This window comes from Molossus molossus, unplaced genomic scaffold, assembly GCF_014108415.1.
Source record: "Molossus molossus isolate mMolMol1 unplaced genomic scaffold, mMolMol1.p scaffold_m16_p_21, whole genome shotgun sequence".
Classification (NCBI taxonomy): domain Eukaryota; kingdom Metazoa; phylum Chordata; class Mammalia; order Chiroptera; family Molossidae; genus Molossus; species Molossus molossus.
In genome coordinates, this window is record NW_023425357.1 from 13,227,799 (window position 1) to 13,246,915 (window position 19,117).

Consider the following 19,117-nt stretch of genomic DNA (forward strand, 5'->3'; position numbering starts at 1 on the left):
GGGACTCATGTCTGTCTCCTGGAGTCCTGAATCTTTCACACTATGTTTTATAAAAATTACCTACTAATTGATTTCAGTCTTGGCAAGAAGGAAATGTCCTCTAATATTTACCTAGACATTCTCCCTAAAATACTTGGGCAAGTAATTTTATCTTTTTAAGCTTGTCCCTTTATTTGTAGAATGGGAGTAATCATGCATAGTTTACCAAGTTGCTGTGAGGATATATGTGAAAAACATACAGTGGGCACTCAGTAAATGGTAAAAATTGTCTCTAACCTTTTACAGGTCCTTCAAAACTTAGACACACAAACCTTCCTAGTTCAGGAAAGATCCTTGATAACGACTAATTTGATTCTTCCTCTCCTGCTTGGCCTGTTTCCCCATTTGAAAAATATTAGAATAGTATGAAATTGGCGTTTCATTGGCCAACGCTGGCCTGAAGATACATTTCCTTTGGCCCACATAGGATTTAAGGAAGAAAACTGAGCAATATTTGAACATTAAGATATTTTACATAGAAATCTAGTTTTCCAGATTCTCTTGAAAAATCAGAAGATGGGGCAATACTGAGCCTACATTTCTGCCTGGCAATACTCTGCTAGGACCAAAAGGAGGCTGCCCTGTAAGGTAGGGCATGATTTCTAGGGCTCACCTGGCCTTCTTTACTTATTTATCTGCTGGCCCTGTAGGCACTTCAGTGTGTGACCCTCTGGACAGCTGAAAACTGTCTATACCTGGCATAGAGCAGTTTCTGATTCATTATTGAATCAGTGAATTTCCCACTGTCTCCCTGTACCACTCTTTTTTTTTTCTTTCTTCTAATTGTTTTCTTTATGGATGTTAGAGACAGAGAGGAAGGAAGAGAGAGATAGAAACATCCATGAGAGAGAACACTGATTGGCTGCCTCCTGCATGCCCCACACTGGGGATCAGCCCACAAACTGGGCATGTGCCCTGACTGGGAATCAAACCGGAGACCTCTTGGTGCATGGGTCAACGCTCAACCACTGAGCCACACCGGCCGGACTCTACCACTCTTTCTTATTTGGTCATAAGAAATCTGTATTGATATGTATCTGTGTTAATTACTGAATAACCAATTTTCACTTTGAGAGGTGAAATGAACAAATCCTTTCTGTCAGTCAGGATAGACTAGGTTAGGCTGTGGTAACAAACAATCCCCAAATCTCAATAGCTTAAAACAACAAAGCTTTATTTCTTCCTTATTTACACAAACTGAGACACAAAATGAAAATAGTCTCCTGTTTTCACAAATGTAGAGACAGACATAAGTGCATAGGTATATACAGAATCACGTCAAATAAATATCCTGGAACATGAAATCCTGCAAAAACTGACTTAGAAGCTTAAATCGCACAGCTCTATCTTTGTTGGGATACTAAAAAGGTCCCAAGACCCAAGTGGGTAAGAGAATATCCACCGTTGGCCAAATAAATGCCCATGCTGCAAAAGGAATCAAAAGCTAACAAAGCACCCGAAGGCTTAAAAAGAGCCTTTAGCCTGTACTACATTAAATTCCATGCATAAATCCATAAGTAAAATACCAAATATTCAGTGCCTGCAGGTTGTTGCACGGTGCCCCAGTAAGGCCCCCACCTCTGGGCTTCTAGCTTAGGAGGGAGATGGAACCCAAACGCCCAATATGCAGAGCCACGGAGGGGGCTGGGCTGGGTCGAAGGGAGGGGCCAACGGGCTGGAATCCTCTTCCTCCAGCAGGAGCTATAGGCAGGAAGAAATGGGACAGGACCAGGTCACATCCATTTCCACTCTCAGCAACTCCCTCTTTTACCCCATCCGATACAGGCCTCATTTTTGTTTACCTGGATTATAAGCAAACACTTCCTGCTCACTGATTTTCCCACCTCATCTTGCCTCCTCTAATCCTTCCATCACATCCACCATACCAGTCTTTCTAAAGCTCAGGTTCTCTGAATATGTCCCCACCTAGCTCAGAAACATTTTCTGGCTCCTCTTCATGCACAGTTGCTGTTCTAGACTCCTAAGGCTGGCATGCCAGACCTCCATTACCAGAAAAGCTTCTCCAGCTTCATCTCCTCCTTTTCTATCAGTTCTTCCAAGACAGTTTCCTTATCTGCACACCATGCCCAACCCACCATTTTGGACAGGAGAATTCTCAGTCTTCCCACTCTGTCTCCATAGGTGTTTCTCATTCCTCAAGATTCCTATAGTTCTCTCCAGGTTTGTCACTGAGCTTTGTGAAGGCATCCAGTTTTCCCAAGTAGAATGGAAGCTTCTCAAATGCAGTTATCAAATCCCCTTCCAGGCCAGACCCTTGTTATCTCTTCAGCCCCTCTCCAAACTTCAGCAGGAAAGTTGTGTCCAGAGAGAGTCTTGGCCTGGAGTCAGGAGACCAGGCTCTGCCACTGTCTTGCTTTATGCCCTTAAGCAAGTCCCTGTCTCTCCCAGGGTCTCAATTTCCTTGCTATCAGGGCACTGGACATTTGCTTTTGAGCACAGAATTGATAAAACTGATCCACTGAGTAACCCTACTACACTCCCTAGAGACTAGGTTGAGAAGCTTGGGGCCTGGGCCTGAAAACATTCAAGCTGCTGACCCCCTGATCTCCTTGGTTAGTTCCTGCTTACTCCAGTACATCCATTTCACAGCCATCCCTACCCCATCCTCTCTTTTCAGGAAACAGGTTACCTGGTGGGCCACGGGGATGGAGCAGAGAGATCCAGGCAGAGTTGGGGGGGACAGAAGGGGTCAGGCAGGGAGCCTGGGATGAATCTTTCAGCCCCACAAGAGCCTCAGCTGCCTCCCGCTGCAGCTGCCGCTCTGAGGAGGCCGAGGTCCAGGCCAGGCGAGAGGCTCCAGGGGCCTGTAAAGAAAAGGGAGAGAAGCAGACTGGGAACCCCCACTTCTGCCCACCCTCCAAGTGCTCCCTCAGCCCCCAGTTACTTAACTATCCCCTACTCTTCCCTTCCCCAGGTCAACTTCCTCCAAGGGTCCTAGATCCCACTTCTTTCCCAGGACCTGTGGTTGTAGCAGAAGAGGGTCTGGGGTGCCACAGGGCTGAAATATCAAAGTTGAGCATCTAAAAACAAGGAGAGAAGATGTCAGGAACATTAAACACATGGACAGACATGTACACATGGAAAGAGGGGCAGGATTTTGCTATACAGTCATGTACCACATAACAATGTTTAGGTGAATGATAAACCACATATACAGTATTGGCCCATAAGATTATAATGAAACAGAAAAATTCCTATTGCCCCATGAAGTTGTAGATATTGTAACATCATAGTGCAATGCACTTATGTGTTTGTGGTGATGCGGGTATAAACAAACCTACTGTGCTGCCAGTTGTATACAAGTATACAATTATATACAGTACATAATACTTGATAATAAACCACTATGTTAATGTTTTATGTACATACTTTACTATACTTTTTATACTATACGCTTTTTACTCATAAAACAAAGCTTGCTGTAAAACAGTATGCCCTGTTACACTGGCAGCAGCCTCATACATCTCGTGTTTATTGCATCATTTTCTCTTGGGCTTGATTTAATCTCATTTTGTTTAGTAAATTTAGTAGAGCCTAAGTGTGAAGTGTTTATAAAGTCTACAGTAGTGGAGCCCTGGCCAGTTTGGCTCAGTGGCTAGAGCGTTGACATGCAGACCGAAGAGTCCCGGGTTTGGTTCCCGCTAAGGGCATGTACCTCGGTTGCAGTTTGTCCCCAGCCCTGATTGGGGTCATGTGGGTGGCAACCACTCAATGTGTATCTCTCACATCGACGTTTCTCTCTCTCCTCTTTATCTCTCTCCCGCTCTATCTGAAGATAAATGCAAAAATGTCCTCGGGTGAGGATAAAAAAAAAAAAGAAGTCTACAGTAGTGGACAGTAGTGTCCTGGGCCTTCACATTCCCTTACCACTCACTCACTGACTCACCCAGAGCAACTTCTAGTCCTGTAGGTTCATTCATGGTAAGTGCTCTATACTGGTGTACCACTTTTTTTTTTAAAGCTTTTATACCATATTTTTACTGTATTTTTTCTATGTTTAGATACACAAATATTTACCGTGGTGTTACAACTGCCTGCAGTATTCAGTACAGTAATGTAATATACAGGTTTGTAGCCTAGGAGTAATTGCCTAGGTATGTAGTACCATCTAGGTTTGTGTTAAGTGCGCTCTATGATGTTCACACAATAATGAAATTGCTCAGAATGAATCCCTGGATTTAAGTGGCTCACATGACTGCATTCTAATCTGGGAATCTGAGTGACTGCTGGGTCATTAGGCTTTGTGGCCTTGGACAAGTCCCTTCCCCTGTGTGGGCCTGCTTTGTTTTCTGTAAAATGACAATCTCTGCCAGCTTCTTTTTCCCAAGGATACTGAGAGGGTAATGGAAAATCACTGGTGTCAATTTTTTTTAAAAAGACAAAACATCTAGAGGAAATGGGATGACTATTTCTGCCCTACCAGAGTCTGATTTCCCTCCCCCTAGTTCCCTATTCCTCATGGAACCTGATGAGCAGCTTGGCCCACCTTCAGGAAGCTTTCTCTAGTGTCCTCTGGCCTCTCTCTTAGGCCTCTGAGGCTCTCATCATCATGCCCCCCCAACCCATTTCAGCAGGCAATTCAACCTCATCTTATCTGTTTAAGCATATTTAATAGCTACTATTTGTTCAAGGCCAGGGTCTGGGCTAAGTGTATCAGATATTATTATTATTGCTAATTCTCATGACAACCTGAGAATTAAGTAATAGCGTCTCTGATTTACTGATTTAAAAAACAGGCTCAGAGAGGTAAAAATACTTGTATAAAGGTTCACAACTAAGCAATGGCAGAGCTAGGAAGGCTCTGCCTCACCCATTAATTAGTCTGAGACCTTTTGTTCTTCCTTATCATCTACTATAGTATCCAGCATAAAGTTAGGCACATGATACACACATCTCTTCTCTCCCTACTCACATGTGGGGCAGGGCAGAAGGCCCTTGGGAGTCTCCAGAAAGCGGAGCCGTCAGTATTGTGTGAGATCCTGGGCAGGTTGGGAGGGGCCCATGAGTGGGCAGCCTGAGGGAGGTGCCAGGGTCAAAACCTAATGAGGGGAAGAGAATACAGATTGTATGGGGATTAGAGGCCATGGCTTCTGTCCTCCCTCTTCATAGCCTGTATCCTCTTCCTCTTCTCTTTCTGATACAGTGGTACACTGGCATTCAAACATCTGTTGAATTCATCTTACCAGGGAAGGGATGCAGAGGGACAGCAGGTTTTTGGCATAGCAAGCGGCACACCACTGGGGGTGGCATGGAAAGGCCTGGAGGCAGCCAATGTCCAGGGGTCCAAGCACCTGGAGGCACTGGAGTCCAGGGCAAAGGCAAGGCTTCTGGGGGACGGCTAAGCAATAGAGGCCCCTGGGAATTCTCCTGCAAGGGCAGAGTACATAGGTTGGAATCAGGTACAAGGCTGGGGAAAGAATGAGTATATCCTAGGATGAGGGTAGGACCTCAAAACTTCAGAGCTTGGGGGGGCCATAAAATCCCACCCCCTCATTTTGCCCATGGAAGAGGAGAGATTTGCCCACGATGATACAGCAAGTCAGGGTTGGACCTAGAACCCAGGTGTCAAGGGCAGAGAGGAAGGGGTCTGGGCAGGGGCTAGGAGAGGAGTGACTCCCTCAGGGCCCAGGCTTTCCTTACCTTCCCAGGGGGTGTCAGTGCCAGTGGGATTGCCCCATGGAGGGTCTGAGGCTGGGGCGCTATGTTCTCCTTTCCGGCTGCGGGAAACCAGGGAGAGCTTTAGTGAGTCCTTTCTCCTGAACCCATCCCACTCCAAATGAAACTGAGTTCTCATCTTCCCACGGGCCCTTTTCTATCCCCAGATCTCAATGCGGCCTCCCAATACTTGATCACATTTTAAAGGTGGGGAGGCTGAGTCCCAGAGAATAAAAGGAGAATAAAAACACCTTGCCCAAGGTCACACACCAATTCAGTGGTATGTCTAGAGCTCTTTTCACGTTTCTCAACCCAAATTTCTGTCCCATCTCGAGCCAGAGACACTCACGGGGGACCCCTGGTCGCGTGGCTCCCTTCCTGACCCGGCTGCGAGCTTTGGGAGATGCCGCCTCTCGCATCAGTCCCTGAGTCAGGTGCCTCTTTAGCTGCGCCTCCTGCTGCCGACGCAAAGCCACCTGGGCGGCCATGACCTTCCGGCGCTCCCTAAAAAGGAGGCTTGTGAGTCAAGTCAGCCCCCCTTGAGGTGGAACCCCTCATCCTCCCTTCCTGGGATCTACTCACAAGATGAGGACACATTTGTGACACTCGCAAGCCTGAAAGAGGCAGAGGCGCTTGTGGCCCTTGAGGTGGGCAGTGACACCGTGGTTGCGGCAGCGGGCGCAGGTTGGAGAGCGACTGACAGCTCTCTTGGGGATAAGCCCCAGGCCCGCGGGGCCTCTGGTCTCATCCCCTGCAGCAGAGTCCGAGGGGCAGTAGTGGACAGCAGGCAGTTCACTGGGTTCCATGGATCTGGGGGCAGGAGTGGAGGGTCAGGACGGCCTCGGGAGCCCTCTCCTGACCAGCCCTCCTGCCCCTGGGAGGCCACACCTGAGGCCTCTAGGCTCAGCTTTCACCTCCGCTTCTCCCTTTTGCACCCCACTTCCTTCCTCAGGCATCCTCCTTCCCAAGAACCCCGCTCCTTTTCCCTTTCTTACGTATTCTTCCAATCCCGGCACCCTCCTCTTCCGCCCCCCAGTACCTGCCCACGCACACCACGGCGCACACCGTGCAAGGAGCCCTGCCTCCCCTTTCCACAACCACCTTGTTCCAGCAGTTGTTTGTGTTTTTTTTTTTTGGCATCCTCTTCAACAATGATCATCCTCACCTCCTGCATTTATGCAGTTCCTACAAATAATTTCTGCTTCCCTTTCAACTCGTAGCCTCACAGATGCCCTGCAATTCAATGTCCCCTTTGCACCCCTTTTGATGAGATCACTCTCTTGCCCCAACAGGAATGCCATTACCCTCAGGGAGTCCTTGCCCCACTTTCGAGAATTATTTTCATGCACTCCACGAGTGGTTTTTTGAGCCCCTTCCACGTGCCAGGCCCTGCTGCAGCACCCTCCTCCCGGGGGAAATTCTGCTCTTGCACCCAACGCGGCCTCCAAACTCTGACCCAAACCGGCGCACGGCTGCGCCCCAAACTTCCTGTGCGTTTGCTCACAGCCAACAATTGATGTCTGGCCCACCCCACCTCCCGCAGTGCATGCCCTCATGCAGCTGTGACTCGATGCACCCCCTTTCGGCTGCTGTCCCCCCAAAAGCTGTGCTGTGGCGGGTTCTCGGGTTCCAGGGTCCCAGGGAGGGGGCGGGGTACGGGGAGCGCGTCGGCCCACGGGGTAGGGGAAGGGAGGCGAGCAGCGCGAGGGGGAATGTCAGGGGTAGGAGAGGGGGTGTGGGGGGCGGGGAGGGTGGGTCCAGCGCAAGAGAGTGGGAGGTGGAACAGGGAGGGGCGGGGTCGGGTTCGCGTCCTCAGCCCGCGGTTACCACAGTCTCGAGCTGGGTCAGCCTCAGTCAGGAGGAGGCGAAAGGAAGCGGTGAGGAAGTGACCTAAGGAACGGTTGAGCTCGCGCCTATTTTCCCGCCCCTTCTCGGACGGACCAATGAGCATCAAGCACCGCCTCTTGCCGCACAGGCAATTGGCCAATGAGCTTCAAGATTCTTACATCCAGCCTGCTTCTCCTCGTGCGGGGCTAGCAGGCCAGCCAATAGCGCGTCGAGTTGAGACTCGCGCCCCTTTCCCCTCTCCCTGTGGCTTGCCTTTCCAGATTGTTCTTCCCCTTTTGAGGAAGGTGCTCAGTGGCGCCTGCGCATACGGCTTCCAGGACGAGGCTGGCCCTACCCCCCCAGGCGCGGCCCGCGCAGCCCCACCCTGGATCCGTATGCGCAGGCGCCATCTTGCCCGCTGGCCTGTAGTGTGTGGCTCGTTTCTTGTGCTCTTGGCCTCGACGCTGGGTGGCTCCTCTTTGATGCGAGGACGCCCGTGTCTTCTCTCACTTCTCTCCCGGTGCCCCAACTCCCAATCTACCCTTCTCCTTCTCTGTGTTCCCCATCCTGTGATTGCCCCTGAGCCTCACCACAGACCGCACCCCCTCCCGCGTCTCTTCTTGTCCATGTCGGTGCTGCTTTTACGAACCTGGTTTTCCTGTTCTCTCTGTTTGTCCATAGGCTGGTTTCGGACGTCCTTTCTCCCGTGCCTCATTCCCTAACAGCCTGGTCCCCCCCCTACTTTCTTCACGTCCCTAGCCGCCCCTGTCGTTCCTGTCTTTTCAGCCCTTCCCACCCTTGGTGTCATCTCCCTTCCGGATTCAGGCCGCGGCTCTCCGCCCTGTGGACGCTGCCTTCCGGCGGGTCTGTGGGGCCCTCCTCACGCCTTCGTGTGCTGTCCACTTGTCTCCGTGTGTTCCCCCTGTCTCCTCCTCTCTGTCACCCTCAGGGAAGGCCTCCCCTTGCCCCCAGACCCCGGCCTGGGCGCCATTTCCCGCTTTCCCCGCGGCTCTGGCTGCGCCCTCTGCCGGTCCTCTGCCTCCCTGCCGGGCTCGGCCGCCAGTTTGCTGCTGCTCCTCCTCCGCCCACGTTCCCTCGCCGGGGAGCATCTCCTCCAAGCACTACTTAAACTTCCCTTTTCCTTGAGGATTTCATTCCTGTTTTTACCCCCCTTGGTTGTGTCCCCGCTTTTGCTCAGGTTGTTGGCTCCCATTGTTTTGGGTTCTAGGCTGGTGTGTGCTGTCTCCTCTGATTGGCTCAGTCTCTGTGTGTGATCCTTCGTCAGCCTTCATTTCTCATCTTGATGTCCCTGTTCTGTTGGTCCTAGTCCTTTTTTTTTTTTTTTGGCCAAGATTTCTGGGACACAGAGCCTCTGTATCAGGCGTTCCGGACAGAAAAGGGTGGCGGTAGGTGATCTCTAGCTGGACTGCTGTGCAGGGGTGCAGAACTGGACAAAGTTGGAAAGGTTGTTTGGGGCCAATCTAGGGGCAGTGGGGTGGGTGAGTGGTAGGGATGAATGCCAGCTAAAAATGTTGACCTTCATTCTTTAGATAGTGGGGATGGTGGGGGCGGGGGGGGAGGGAGAGAGAGAGAGAGAGAGAGAGAGAGAGAGAGAGAGAGATTTCAGGGAACCCCTTATGGAGAGCTTAGCACTTGCCTGGCACTTTATGTTAATACTTTTATTTTTTCAACAATGACCCTATGATCTACATTATTTATCCACTTTATAAGTGTGTTCAACAAATTGCACAAGGTTTCACAGCTAATAAGTGGAGGGTGAAGATTCCAGCCTTGGTCTGCATGTGAATCCAAAGCCTATAGACTTTGTGCCACCTACATTGTTTTAGTTATGTCTAGTAATCCCCCTTCCCTGCTCTCATCCCCTCACCCTTTCACAGGCACTCAATTTCAGGCGGCTAATGCATATATCCTTTGGTTTGTGTGTATTCTTGCAAGATGTGCAGCGTTTTCCGTGCATGAGGTTTTGATTTATGCAAGTGATATTGTATTCTTCACTATTTAAAATAATTAGTACTGTGCATTTACGATCCCTCCATGTACACATTATGTGTACATCTAATTTGTTTCTTTTAACTGCTGCATGATATTCCATGGTGTGCATCCCCTGTGTGTTGAGTGCTCACTTGGTCTCAGGGAAGGATGCTCACATTGCCTTCAACTTACAGTCAGCACAATAATGTTGCATCCTCATACATGTTTTATTGTAGGTGAAGGTGGAAATCTCTGTTATGTTTACCTAGGATATACCAGAAAGGGGTATTTGTAAACCTAGTTTAATTATTGCCAGAGTCTTCCCTGCAACGGTGCTTTGGGCCTGAGACACTCATCAGAACTCCCATCTGTTCCTCAGAGTCCAGAAGAGGGCCCTATTCCACCCCTCCCCTAACCACTCAATGGGCAGCCATCCACCAGGGTCTCTAGCCCTACATTCCTTGTCTATTTCCAGCTGTCTGATCCTTTGCCAGTCTGATGAATGTACAGTTTGATAGATTTCGTTTTTCTCATTATTGTTGAGTTCGAGTGTCTCTTCACATGCTTGTTAGCCTTTTGGTTTGCTCTTCTGAGAATTGCCTCTTCATGTGCTTGGCCCATGTGCCTACTGGGGTTACTCTCTTTTTCTTGTTAATTTGCCAGAGTTCCTTGGTAATTCTTATTGGTTTAAGACATTGCATTTACTCTTCTATGCCAATTCTGGCATTTCATATTACTTTAGAAATTTATCCACTTCATCTGGGTTTTCACATTTATAAATGTAGAACTATTAAAGATACTTTTATTATTTTTAAAACATCTGATGTCTGCCACTTCCTATTTTTCATTCTGCATTTTTTATTAAAAATTTTTTTTTTGTCACAGATGTTTCTCCTTCCCCCCACCCCGGCAGGCACCCCCCTCCCTATCCCGCCCTGCCAAGCATTGTTATCTATGTCCATTGGTTACGCATACATGCATATAAGTTCTTTGTTTTATCTCCTCCCCACCCCCACCCCGCCCCTCTCCCCTGAGGTTTGTCAGTCCGAACCATACTGTTTTCTGTCTCTCTGGGTCTGTTTTGTTCATCAGCTTTCTTTGTTTATTATATTCCACAAATAAGTGAGATCATGTGGTATTTTCTTTCTCTACTTGGCTTATTTTGCTTAGCATAATACTCTCCAGGTCCCTCCATTTCATCTCAAAGGATATGAGATCTTTCTTTCTTACAGCTGCATAATGTTCCATTGTGTATATGTACCACAGCTTTTTTATCCACTCATCTATTGATGGACACTTGGGCTGTTTCCAGATCTTAGCAATTGTAAATAGTGCTGGTAAATAGTGCTGCTGTGAACATAGGGGTACATATATTCTTTCTGATTGGTGTTTCAGGCTTCTTAGGATAATATCCCTAGAAGTGGGATCACTGAGTCAAATGACAGTTCAATTTTTAATTTTTTGAGGAAACGCCATATTGTTTTCCATAGTGGCTGCACCAGTCTGCATTCCCACCAGCAGTATACTATAGTCCCCTTTTCTCCACACCCTCGCCAGCACTTGTTGTTTGATGATTTGTTGATGGCAGCCATTCTGGCAGGTATGAGGTGATACCTCATTGTTGTTTTAATTTGATTTCTCTGATGATTAGTGATGTTGAGTATTTTTCATATGTCTCTTGGCCATTTGTATGTCCTGATTAGAGAGGTATCTATTTAGGTCCTCTGCCCTCCCCCCTTTTTTTTATCCTCACCTGAGGATATTTTTGTATTTATCTTCAGATAGAGTGTGAGGAGGAAGAGAGAGAGGTGAGAAACATTGATATGAGAGAGACACATGGAGTGGTTGCCACCCCCACGACCCCCATCAGGGCCGGAGACAAACCGCAATCAAGGTACATACCCTTAGTGGGAACTGAACCCTGGACTCTGTGATCCACAGGCTGACGCTCTAACTGCTGAGCCAAACCGGCCAGAACCCTCTGCCCATTTTTAAATAGGGTTCTTTGTCTTCCTTTTGTTGAGTTGTATGAGTACTCTATATATTTTGGAACTTAACCCCTTAGCCGATGTATTGTTGGCATTGGCAATTATGCTCCCATATAGTGGGTTCCTTTCTCATTTTTTTTTTTTTTTAAATCCTCACCCAAGGACATTTTTTTCCATTATTTTGTTCTGATAGAGTGGGAGGGAGAGAGAGAGAGAGAAACATCGACGTGAAAGGGACACATCGAGTGGCTGCCACCCGCACGACCCAACCAGGGCTGGGGACAAACTGCAACCAAGGTATGTGTGTGCCCTCAGTGGGAACCGAACCTGGGTCTCTCTGGACCGCAGGCCGATGCTCTAACCACTGAGCAAAACCAGCCAGGGCTCCTTTCTCATTTTTTTTTTTTTTTTTATCCTCACCCGAGGACATTTTTCCATTTTTTGTTCAGGTAGAGTGGGAGGGAGAGAGAGGAATAGAGAGAGAGAGAGAAACATCGATGTGAAAGGAACACATCGAGTGGCTGCCACCCTCACGACCGACCAGGGCCGGGGACAAACTGCAACCGAGGTACGTGCCCTTAGCGGGAACTGAACCCGGGTCTCTCAGGACCGCAGGCCGACGCTCTAACCGCTGAGCCAAACCGGCCAGGGCTCCTTTCTCATTTTGATGGTTGTTTTTGCTGCGTGTGAAGTCTGAAATGTTTTTGCCTACATTTTCTTCTAGGATTTTTATGGATTCACAAGTCACATTTAAGTCTTTTATCTATATTGAGTTTATTCTTGGGTATGGTGTAAGTTGGTGGTCTAGTTCATTTTTTTTGCATGTAGCTGTCCAATTTTCCCAACACCATTTATTTTTTATTTTTATTATTTTTTTAATCCTTGCCTGAGGACATTCTCCCATTTTTTTGTTCAGATAGAGTGGGAGGGAAAGAGAGGGAGAGAGAGAGATAAACATCAACGTGAAAGGGACACACTGAGTGGCTGCGACCCGCATGACCCAACCAGGGCCGGGGACAAACAGCAACCAAGGTACGTGCCCTTAGCAGGAACCGAACCCAGGTCTCTCTGGACCGCAGGCCAATGCTCTAACCGCTAAGCCAAACCGGCCAGGGCCCAACACCATTTATTAAAGAGGCTGTCTTTACTCCATTGCATGCTCTTGCCACCTTTGTCAAGTATTAATTGAACATAATGTCTTGGGTTTATTTCCGGATTCTCTGTTCTGTTCCATTGAGCTATATGCCTGTTCACGTGTCAGTACCAGGTTGTTTTGATTATAATGGCTTTGTAGTATAACCTGATATGCGGTATTGTGATCCCCCCTACTTTGTTCTTTTTTTTTTTTCAAGATTGCTGTGGCTATTTGGGGTCTTTTTTGGTTCCATATGAACTTTGAAGTATTTGTTCTAGTTCTGTAAAAGATGTTGTTGGTATTTTAATGAGGATTGTATTGAATCTATAGATTGCTTTGGGTAATATAAACATTTTAATGATGTTAATTCTTCCAATCCATGAACAAGGTATATGCTTCCACTTTCTTATATCTTCCTCTATTTCTTTTTTCAATGTCCTGTAATTTTCTGCAAATGGGTTCTTCACTTTTTTGGATAAGTTTATTCCTAGGTATCTTAATTTTTTGCTGCAATGGTAGATGGAATTTTTTTTAGTTTCTCTTTCTGTGAGTTCATTATTGGTGTATAAGAATGCCGTTGATTTCTTGATGTTAATTTTGTATCCTGCTACCTTGTCAAATTTGTTTATTAAGTCTAGTAGATTTTTGATGGAGTCTTTAGGGTTTTCTATGTACAATATCATGTCATCTGCAAATAATGACAGTTTCACTTCCTCCTTTCCAATTTGGATCCCTTTTATTTTTTTTTCTTTTTGTCTAATTGCTGTGGCTAAGACTTTCAGTACTATGTTAAATAAGAGTGGTTAAAGTGGTCATCCCTGTCTTGTTCCTGTTCTTAAGGGAAATGTTTTTAGTTTTTGCCCATTGAGTATGATGTTGGCTGTAAGTTTTTCATATATGGTCTTTATTATGTCAAGATATGCTCCCTTTATTCCCACATTGCTGAGAGTTTTTATCAAAAATGGGTGCTGGATTTTGTCGAATGCTTTTTCAGCGTCTATTGATATGATCATATAGTTTTATCTTTTATTTTGTTTATGTGGTGTATCACATTTATTGATTTGTGAATATTGTACCAGCCTAGCATCCCTGGGATGAATCCCACTTGGTTATGGTGAATAATTTTTAATGTATTGCTGGATCTAATTTGCTAATATTTTGTTCAGGATTTTGGCATCTATGTTCATCAGGGATATTGGCCTGTAGTTTTCTTTCTTTGTAGTGTCTTTACACTGGCCTCATCAAATGAGTTTGGAAGTCTTACTTCTTGAATTTTTTGGAATAATTTGAGGAGATTGGATGTTAGTTCTTTTTTGAATGTATGGTAAAACTCCCCCGTGAAGCCGTCTGGGCCAGGACTTTTGTTTACTGGGAGATTCTTGATTACATCTTCTATTTTCTTAGTTGTTATTGGTCTGTTAAAGTTTTCTATCTCTTCCTGATTCAGTTTTGGAAGACTATGTGTTTCTAGAAATTTGTCCACTTCACCTAGATTGTCCAATTTGTTGGTATATAATTGTTCATAGTATTTGTTAATGATTCTTTGTATTTCTGTGGTGTCAGTTCTTTTTCATTTTTGATTTTGTTTATTTGGGTTCTCTCTCTTTGTTTCTTGGTGAGTCTAGCTAAGAGTCCATCAATCTTTTTTATCTTTTCAAAGAACCAGCTCTTTGTTTCATTGATCTTTTGAATGTTTTTTAAAATCTCTATGTTGTTTATTTTTGCTCTGATCTTTACTATTGCTTTTTTCTTACTCGCTCTGGGTTTTTCTTTTTGTTTTCTTTCTAGTTCTTTAAGTTGTGAGGTTAGATAATCAATTAGACATTTTTCTTTTTTCCTGGGGTAGGCCTGTGGTACTAAGAAATTCCCTCTCAGGAATGCTCTCCACTGCGTCCCATAGATTTTATGTTGTTGTGTGTTCATTTTCATTGTTTTCCAGGAAGTTTTTAATATCTTCCTTAATCTCCTTGGTAACCCATTCATTGTTTAATAACATCCTATTTAGCTTCCATGAGTTTAAATGTTTTTGCTTGTTTTTATTGTAATTGATTTCTAGTTTCATGCCATTGTGATCTGAGAAGATGCTTGATATGATTTCAATCTTCTTGAACTTGTAGAAACTTAGTTTGTGTTCTAACATGTGGTCTGTCTTTGAGAATGTCCCATGTGCACTTGAGAAGAATGTGAATTCTGCAGTTTTGGGGTATAATTCTCTGTAGATATCTATTAAATCCATTTGATCTTGTGCATCATTTAGAGTCTCTGTTTCCTTGTTAATTTTTTGTCTAGAGGATCTATCCAGTGATGTCAATGGGTGTTGAAGGCCCCTGCTATGATTGTATTGCTGTCAATTTCTTCTTTGAAGTCCTCCAGAAGTTTTATTTTTATTTTATTATTTTTTTTTATCCTCACCTGAGGACATTTTTTCCATTTTCTTGAAGTCCTCCAGAAGTTTTAAAATATATTTTGGTGCTCCTATTTTGGGTGCATATATGTTTATCAAGGTTATATCTTTCTTTTGGATAGATCCTTTCGATATTATGTAGTGGCTTTCTTTGTCTCTAGTTATGGCCTTCATTTTGAAGTCTATTTTATCAGATATGAGCATTGCTAACCCAGCTCTTTTTTCCTTTCTGTTTGCTTGGAAAATTTTTTTCCATCCTTTCACTTTCAACTATGTGAATCTTTTGTTGTGATGTGGGTCTCTTATAAACAACATATATATGAGTCATACTTTCTTATCCAATCACTACTCTGTCTTTTGATTGGAGTCTTTAATCCATTTACATTTAAAGTGAATATTGATATGTACTTTTTTATTGCTATTTTTGTTTATTGTGGTTATATTTTTTTTCCTATTTCTTCTAATTACAGCAGGCCTTTGAATATTTCTTGCAGTGCTGGTTTGGTGCTAATATATTCCCTCAGCTTTTTTTTTTTTTTTTTTTTGTCTGGGAAGCTCTTTATTTGACCCTCTATTTTGAACGATAGCCTTGCTGGATAGAGTAGTCTTGGATTGAGATCTTTGTTTTTCATTACTTTGATTACTTCATGCCATTTCCTTCTGGCCTGTAGTGTCTCTGTTGAGAAGTCAACTGATAGCCTTATGGGGGTTCCTTTGTAGGTAGCCTGTTGCTTATCTCTTGCTGCCTTTAGGAGTCTCTCTTTGTCTTAAATTTTGGCATTTTAATTATTATGTGTCTTGGTGTGGGCCTGTTTGGGGCTCTCTGTGCTTCTTGTACTTGTATGCCCTTTTCCTTCACCAAGTTAGGGAAGTTTTCTGTCACTATTTCTTCAAATATATTCTCTAACCCTTGCTCATTTTGTTCTTTTTCTGGAACTCCTATGATGCAGATGTTGTTACATTTCATATTGTCCCAGAGTTCTCTTAGGCTGTCTTCCTGTTTTTTAGTTGTTTTTTCTTTTTGATTCTCTGATTGGGTGATTTTTTTCCTACCCTGTCTTCTAATTCACTGATCCAATCCTTGGTCTCCTCTACTCTGCTGGTTATTCCTTCCAACGTGTTCTTTATTTCTGCTATGTCATTCTTCACTTCCAATTGGTTGGTTTTCAATGCTTCCGTATCTTTACTCATGCTGTTGAGCTTCCTCATGATATTTTTCTCAATTTCCTTTCATTTATTTCATCTTCTGTGCAATTGTTCTTTCATTTGGAATTTGTTTCTTTGTTTCATCATTTTGGCTGTCTCAGTGGGTTTTGGAGCCTGCCAAATTTTCCCTATGGGTGTTGGTGTTCCACTGGTTATGGCTCCCTCTACTGGGTTTGGATGAGTGTGGCAGGACCCACATTAAACACCACTGTCAAATCTTACTTTCCTGGGTAGATTTTCAAGCCCAGGAAAGGTTTAGTTATCCTCTAGCTTTTTACGTGGAGGCTATTAGTCTCAGTTACTTGATGAGCCTTGGGTTGTAGCCCTCAACTGAATGAAACAATCCCTCATGTGTTCAGGGTAAGAGGATTTCCAGAAGGTGGTTCAGATGCTTGCTACCTGTTAATGGGCCTCAATTTTCATTTCTCTGGCCTGGCTGGGTAGTGTTAAATTCCTGAGGGAGGGACTGTTTCTTTTTCTCAGGGCTTCAGGAAGAAGCTCTTTGAGTAATATGGCTACTGTCCTGTGAGGAAGTGATTCAGCAAAAAAACTCCCACTGCTGTCCCAGCTCTTCCAGCTCTCCCAGCTCCCGAGTCTCTCCACACACTTCCAGACCAGTCTACCCTCCCTCTGCCAGAGCCTAAGATGAGTGGTTGTAGCTAATTTAGTGCTCTGTCCCAGCCCTCTGTGGAGCCGGCTTGGGATTTTAGCCCCGAGGTAGCTGCTCACAGCTAAAACAGCTGCTGTCCGTGGGCTCCCAGCCCTCTCTCTCTGAAGTTCCTGCCAGGCTTGATTTGGTGTCCTCTTTCTGACCGTGGTTATATGGGTCCTCTCCAGCTGCTTTTCTGTTAGTTTTCCCTGATGATTTGTCTTTATTTTAGTTGTGATTCCAGTTTGGTCCTGGGAGATGGTCTGTGTAGTTTGCATTCACTCCACCACCATTTTGGAATTTAAGAATAGTTTTTAAAACAGTGAGGAGATAGGGGCAGGCTAGACAGTGAGGGACAGAACCATGGGAAGGGAAGGCTGAGACGCGGGGTCGTTTTCTCTGCATTTTATTTGCACCTTCTTTTTTCCTTTTAATTAGATTTGCTGGTGAATTATCTTAATTTGTCAAAGAATGTTAGTTTTTGTAATGATTTGCCATTTTCTATTTTATTGATTTCTGCCATCTTTATTTCTATCCGTTTTTTTTTTTTTTTTTTTAATCCTCACCCGAGGACACTTTTCCTTTTTTTTTATCCTCACCCGAGAACATTTTTCCATTTTTTGTTCAGGTAGAGTGGGAGGGAGAGGAAGAGAGAGAGAGAGAAACATCGACGTGAAAGGGACACATCGAGTGCTGCCACCTGCACGACCAACCAGGGCCGGGGACAAACTGCAACCTAGGTACATGCCCTTAGCGGGAACCGAACCCGGGTCTCTCCGGACCACAGGCTGATGCTCTAACCGCTGAGCCAAACCGGCCAGGGCTGTTTTTGTTTTTTTAATTGGTGGGAGTTGGAGTGGGGATGCTTTGTTGCTTTTTATATAACTTCTTGAGTTAATTCATGAACTTAAAAAAAAATCATCGCCCTGGCTGGTTTGGCTCAGCGGTTAGAGCATCGGCCTGCGGTCCAGAGAGACCCCGGTTTGGTTCCTGCTAAGGGCGCGTGCCTTGGATGCAATTTGTCCCCGACCCTGGTTGGGTTGTGCGGGTGGCAGCCACTTGATGTGTCCCTTTCACATTGATATTTCTCTCTCTCTTTCTTCCTCTCTCTCCTCCCACTCTATCTGAACAAAAAATGGAAAAAATGTCCTCAGGTGAGGATAAAATATAATAATAATAATAATAATAATAATAATAATAAAAGTCCTCACCTGAGGGTATGTTTTTATTGATTTTTATTTTTTTTAGAGAGAGAAACATGGATGTGAGATAGAAACATCGACTGGTTGCCTCATATGTGTCCTGACCAGGGATTGAATCTGCAACCTAGGTAGGTACCCTGACCAGGAATTGAACCCTTAACCTTTTGGTGTATGGGATAATGCTCCAACCAACGAAACCACCCAGCCAGGGCCATGAACATATTTTTAATGCTTTTTGTTTCTTGATAAATGTATTTAAAGTATAAATTTACTTTTAAATATTGCTTTAGATTTGTCCCAAATTTTGATGAGTAGTTTTAAAAATAGAATTTTTGATTTTGAAATTATTTTTAGTTCACAGGAAATTGCAAAAGTTGTAGAGTCTCTTAAACACTTCCTTCCTCTTTCCCATAGGGACATCTTATATAACTGTAGTTTATAAGCAGGAAATTGACATTGGTACAGTACTCTTTACTAGACTACAGACCTTAATTCAGTTTTCACCAGATTTTACATGCACTTGTGTATGTGTGACATGTAGTATATTCAGTATTATTCAGTTCTAAATACTTTGAAATTTCCTCTGTGTACCAAGTATTATTTAGTAATATGTCAGTTAACTTCTGCACATATATTTATTGTTCCAATCTCACTGTCTCTGGAGAATAGTGATCTTTGAATAAGCCAGTATCCTCTGCTCAGCACCCTGTCTAATGGGAAGAACCTAAGCAGGAGAGTGAGAGTCATGATCTGAGAAGCTAATGTGGTGGGTCCGGGTTAGGTTGGAGGGGAGACCATGGAGATGAGAAGACCTGTGTCCCTGAAGGTCTCAGGAAGCCAATATCAAAGAAAATGATAATCAATTTTCTGTCCTAGAAACAGTGACCTGGAAGAAGGTAGACAGAATCCAGGGACTGACAAGAAAAGAAGCAAACTTGAGACCTAGACTGAAATTGGTTCCAGACTGACCTCTAGCATCCAGGACCTTGACACAGGACC

The 19,117-nt window shown here is 44.8% G+C and overlaps 1 protein-coding gene across 1 annotated transcript; it reads right to left on the minus strand.

The window, feature by feature from the left end:
• Positions 1-1,627: 1,627 nt before the first annotated feature.
• On the minus strand, positions 1,628-6,521 carry DMRTC2 (DMRT like family C2). The gene is made up of 8 exons (XM_036275918.1): positions 6,298-6,521; positions 6,065-6,219; positions 5,701-5,777; positions 5,244-5,424; positions 4,973-5,099; positions 3,020-3,080; positions 2,690-2,864; positions 1,628-1,740 (listed from the first exon to the last, which is right to left on the minus strand). Exons 1-8 carry the CDS (start codon positions 6,519-6,521, stop codon positions 1,628-1,630), a joined length of 1,113 nt encoding a protein of 370 aa, XP_036131811.1.
• Between the last annotated feature and the right edge of the window lie 12,596 nt (positions 6,522-19,117).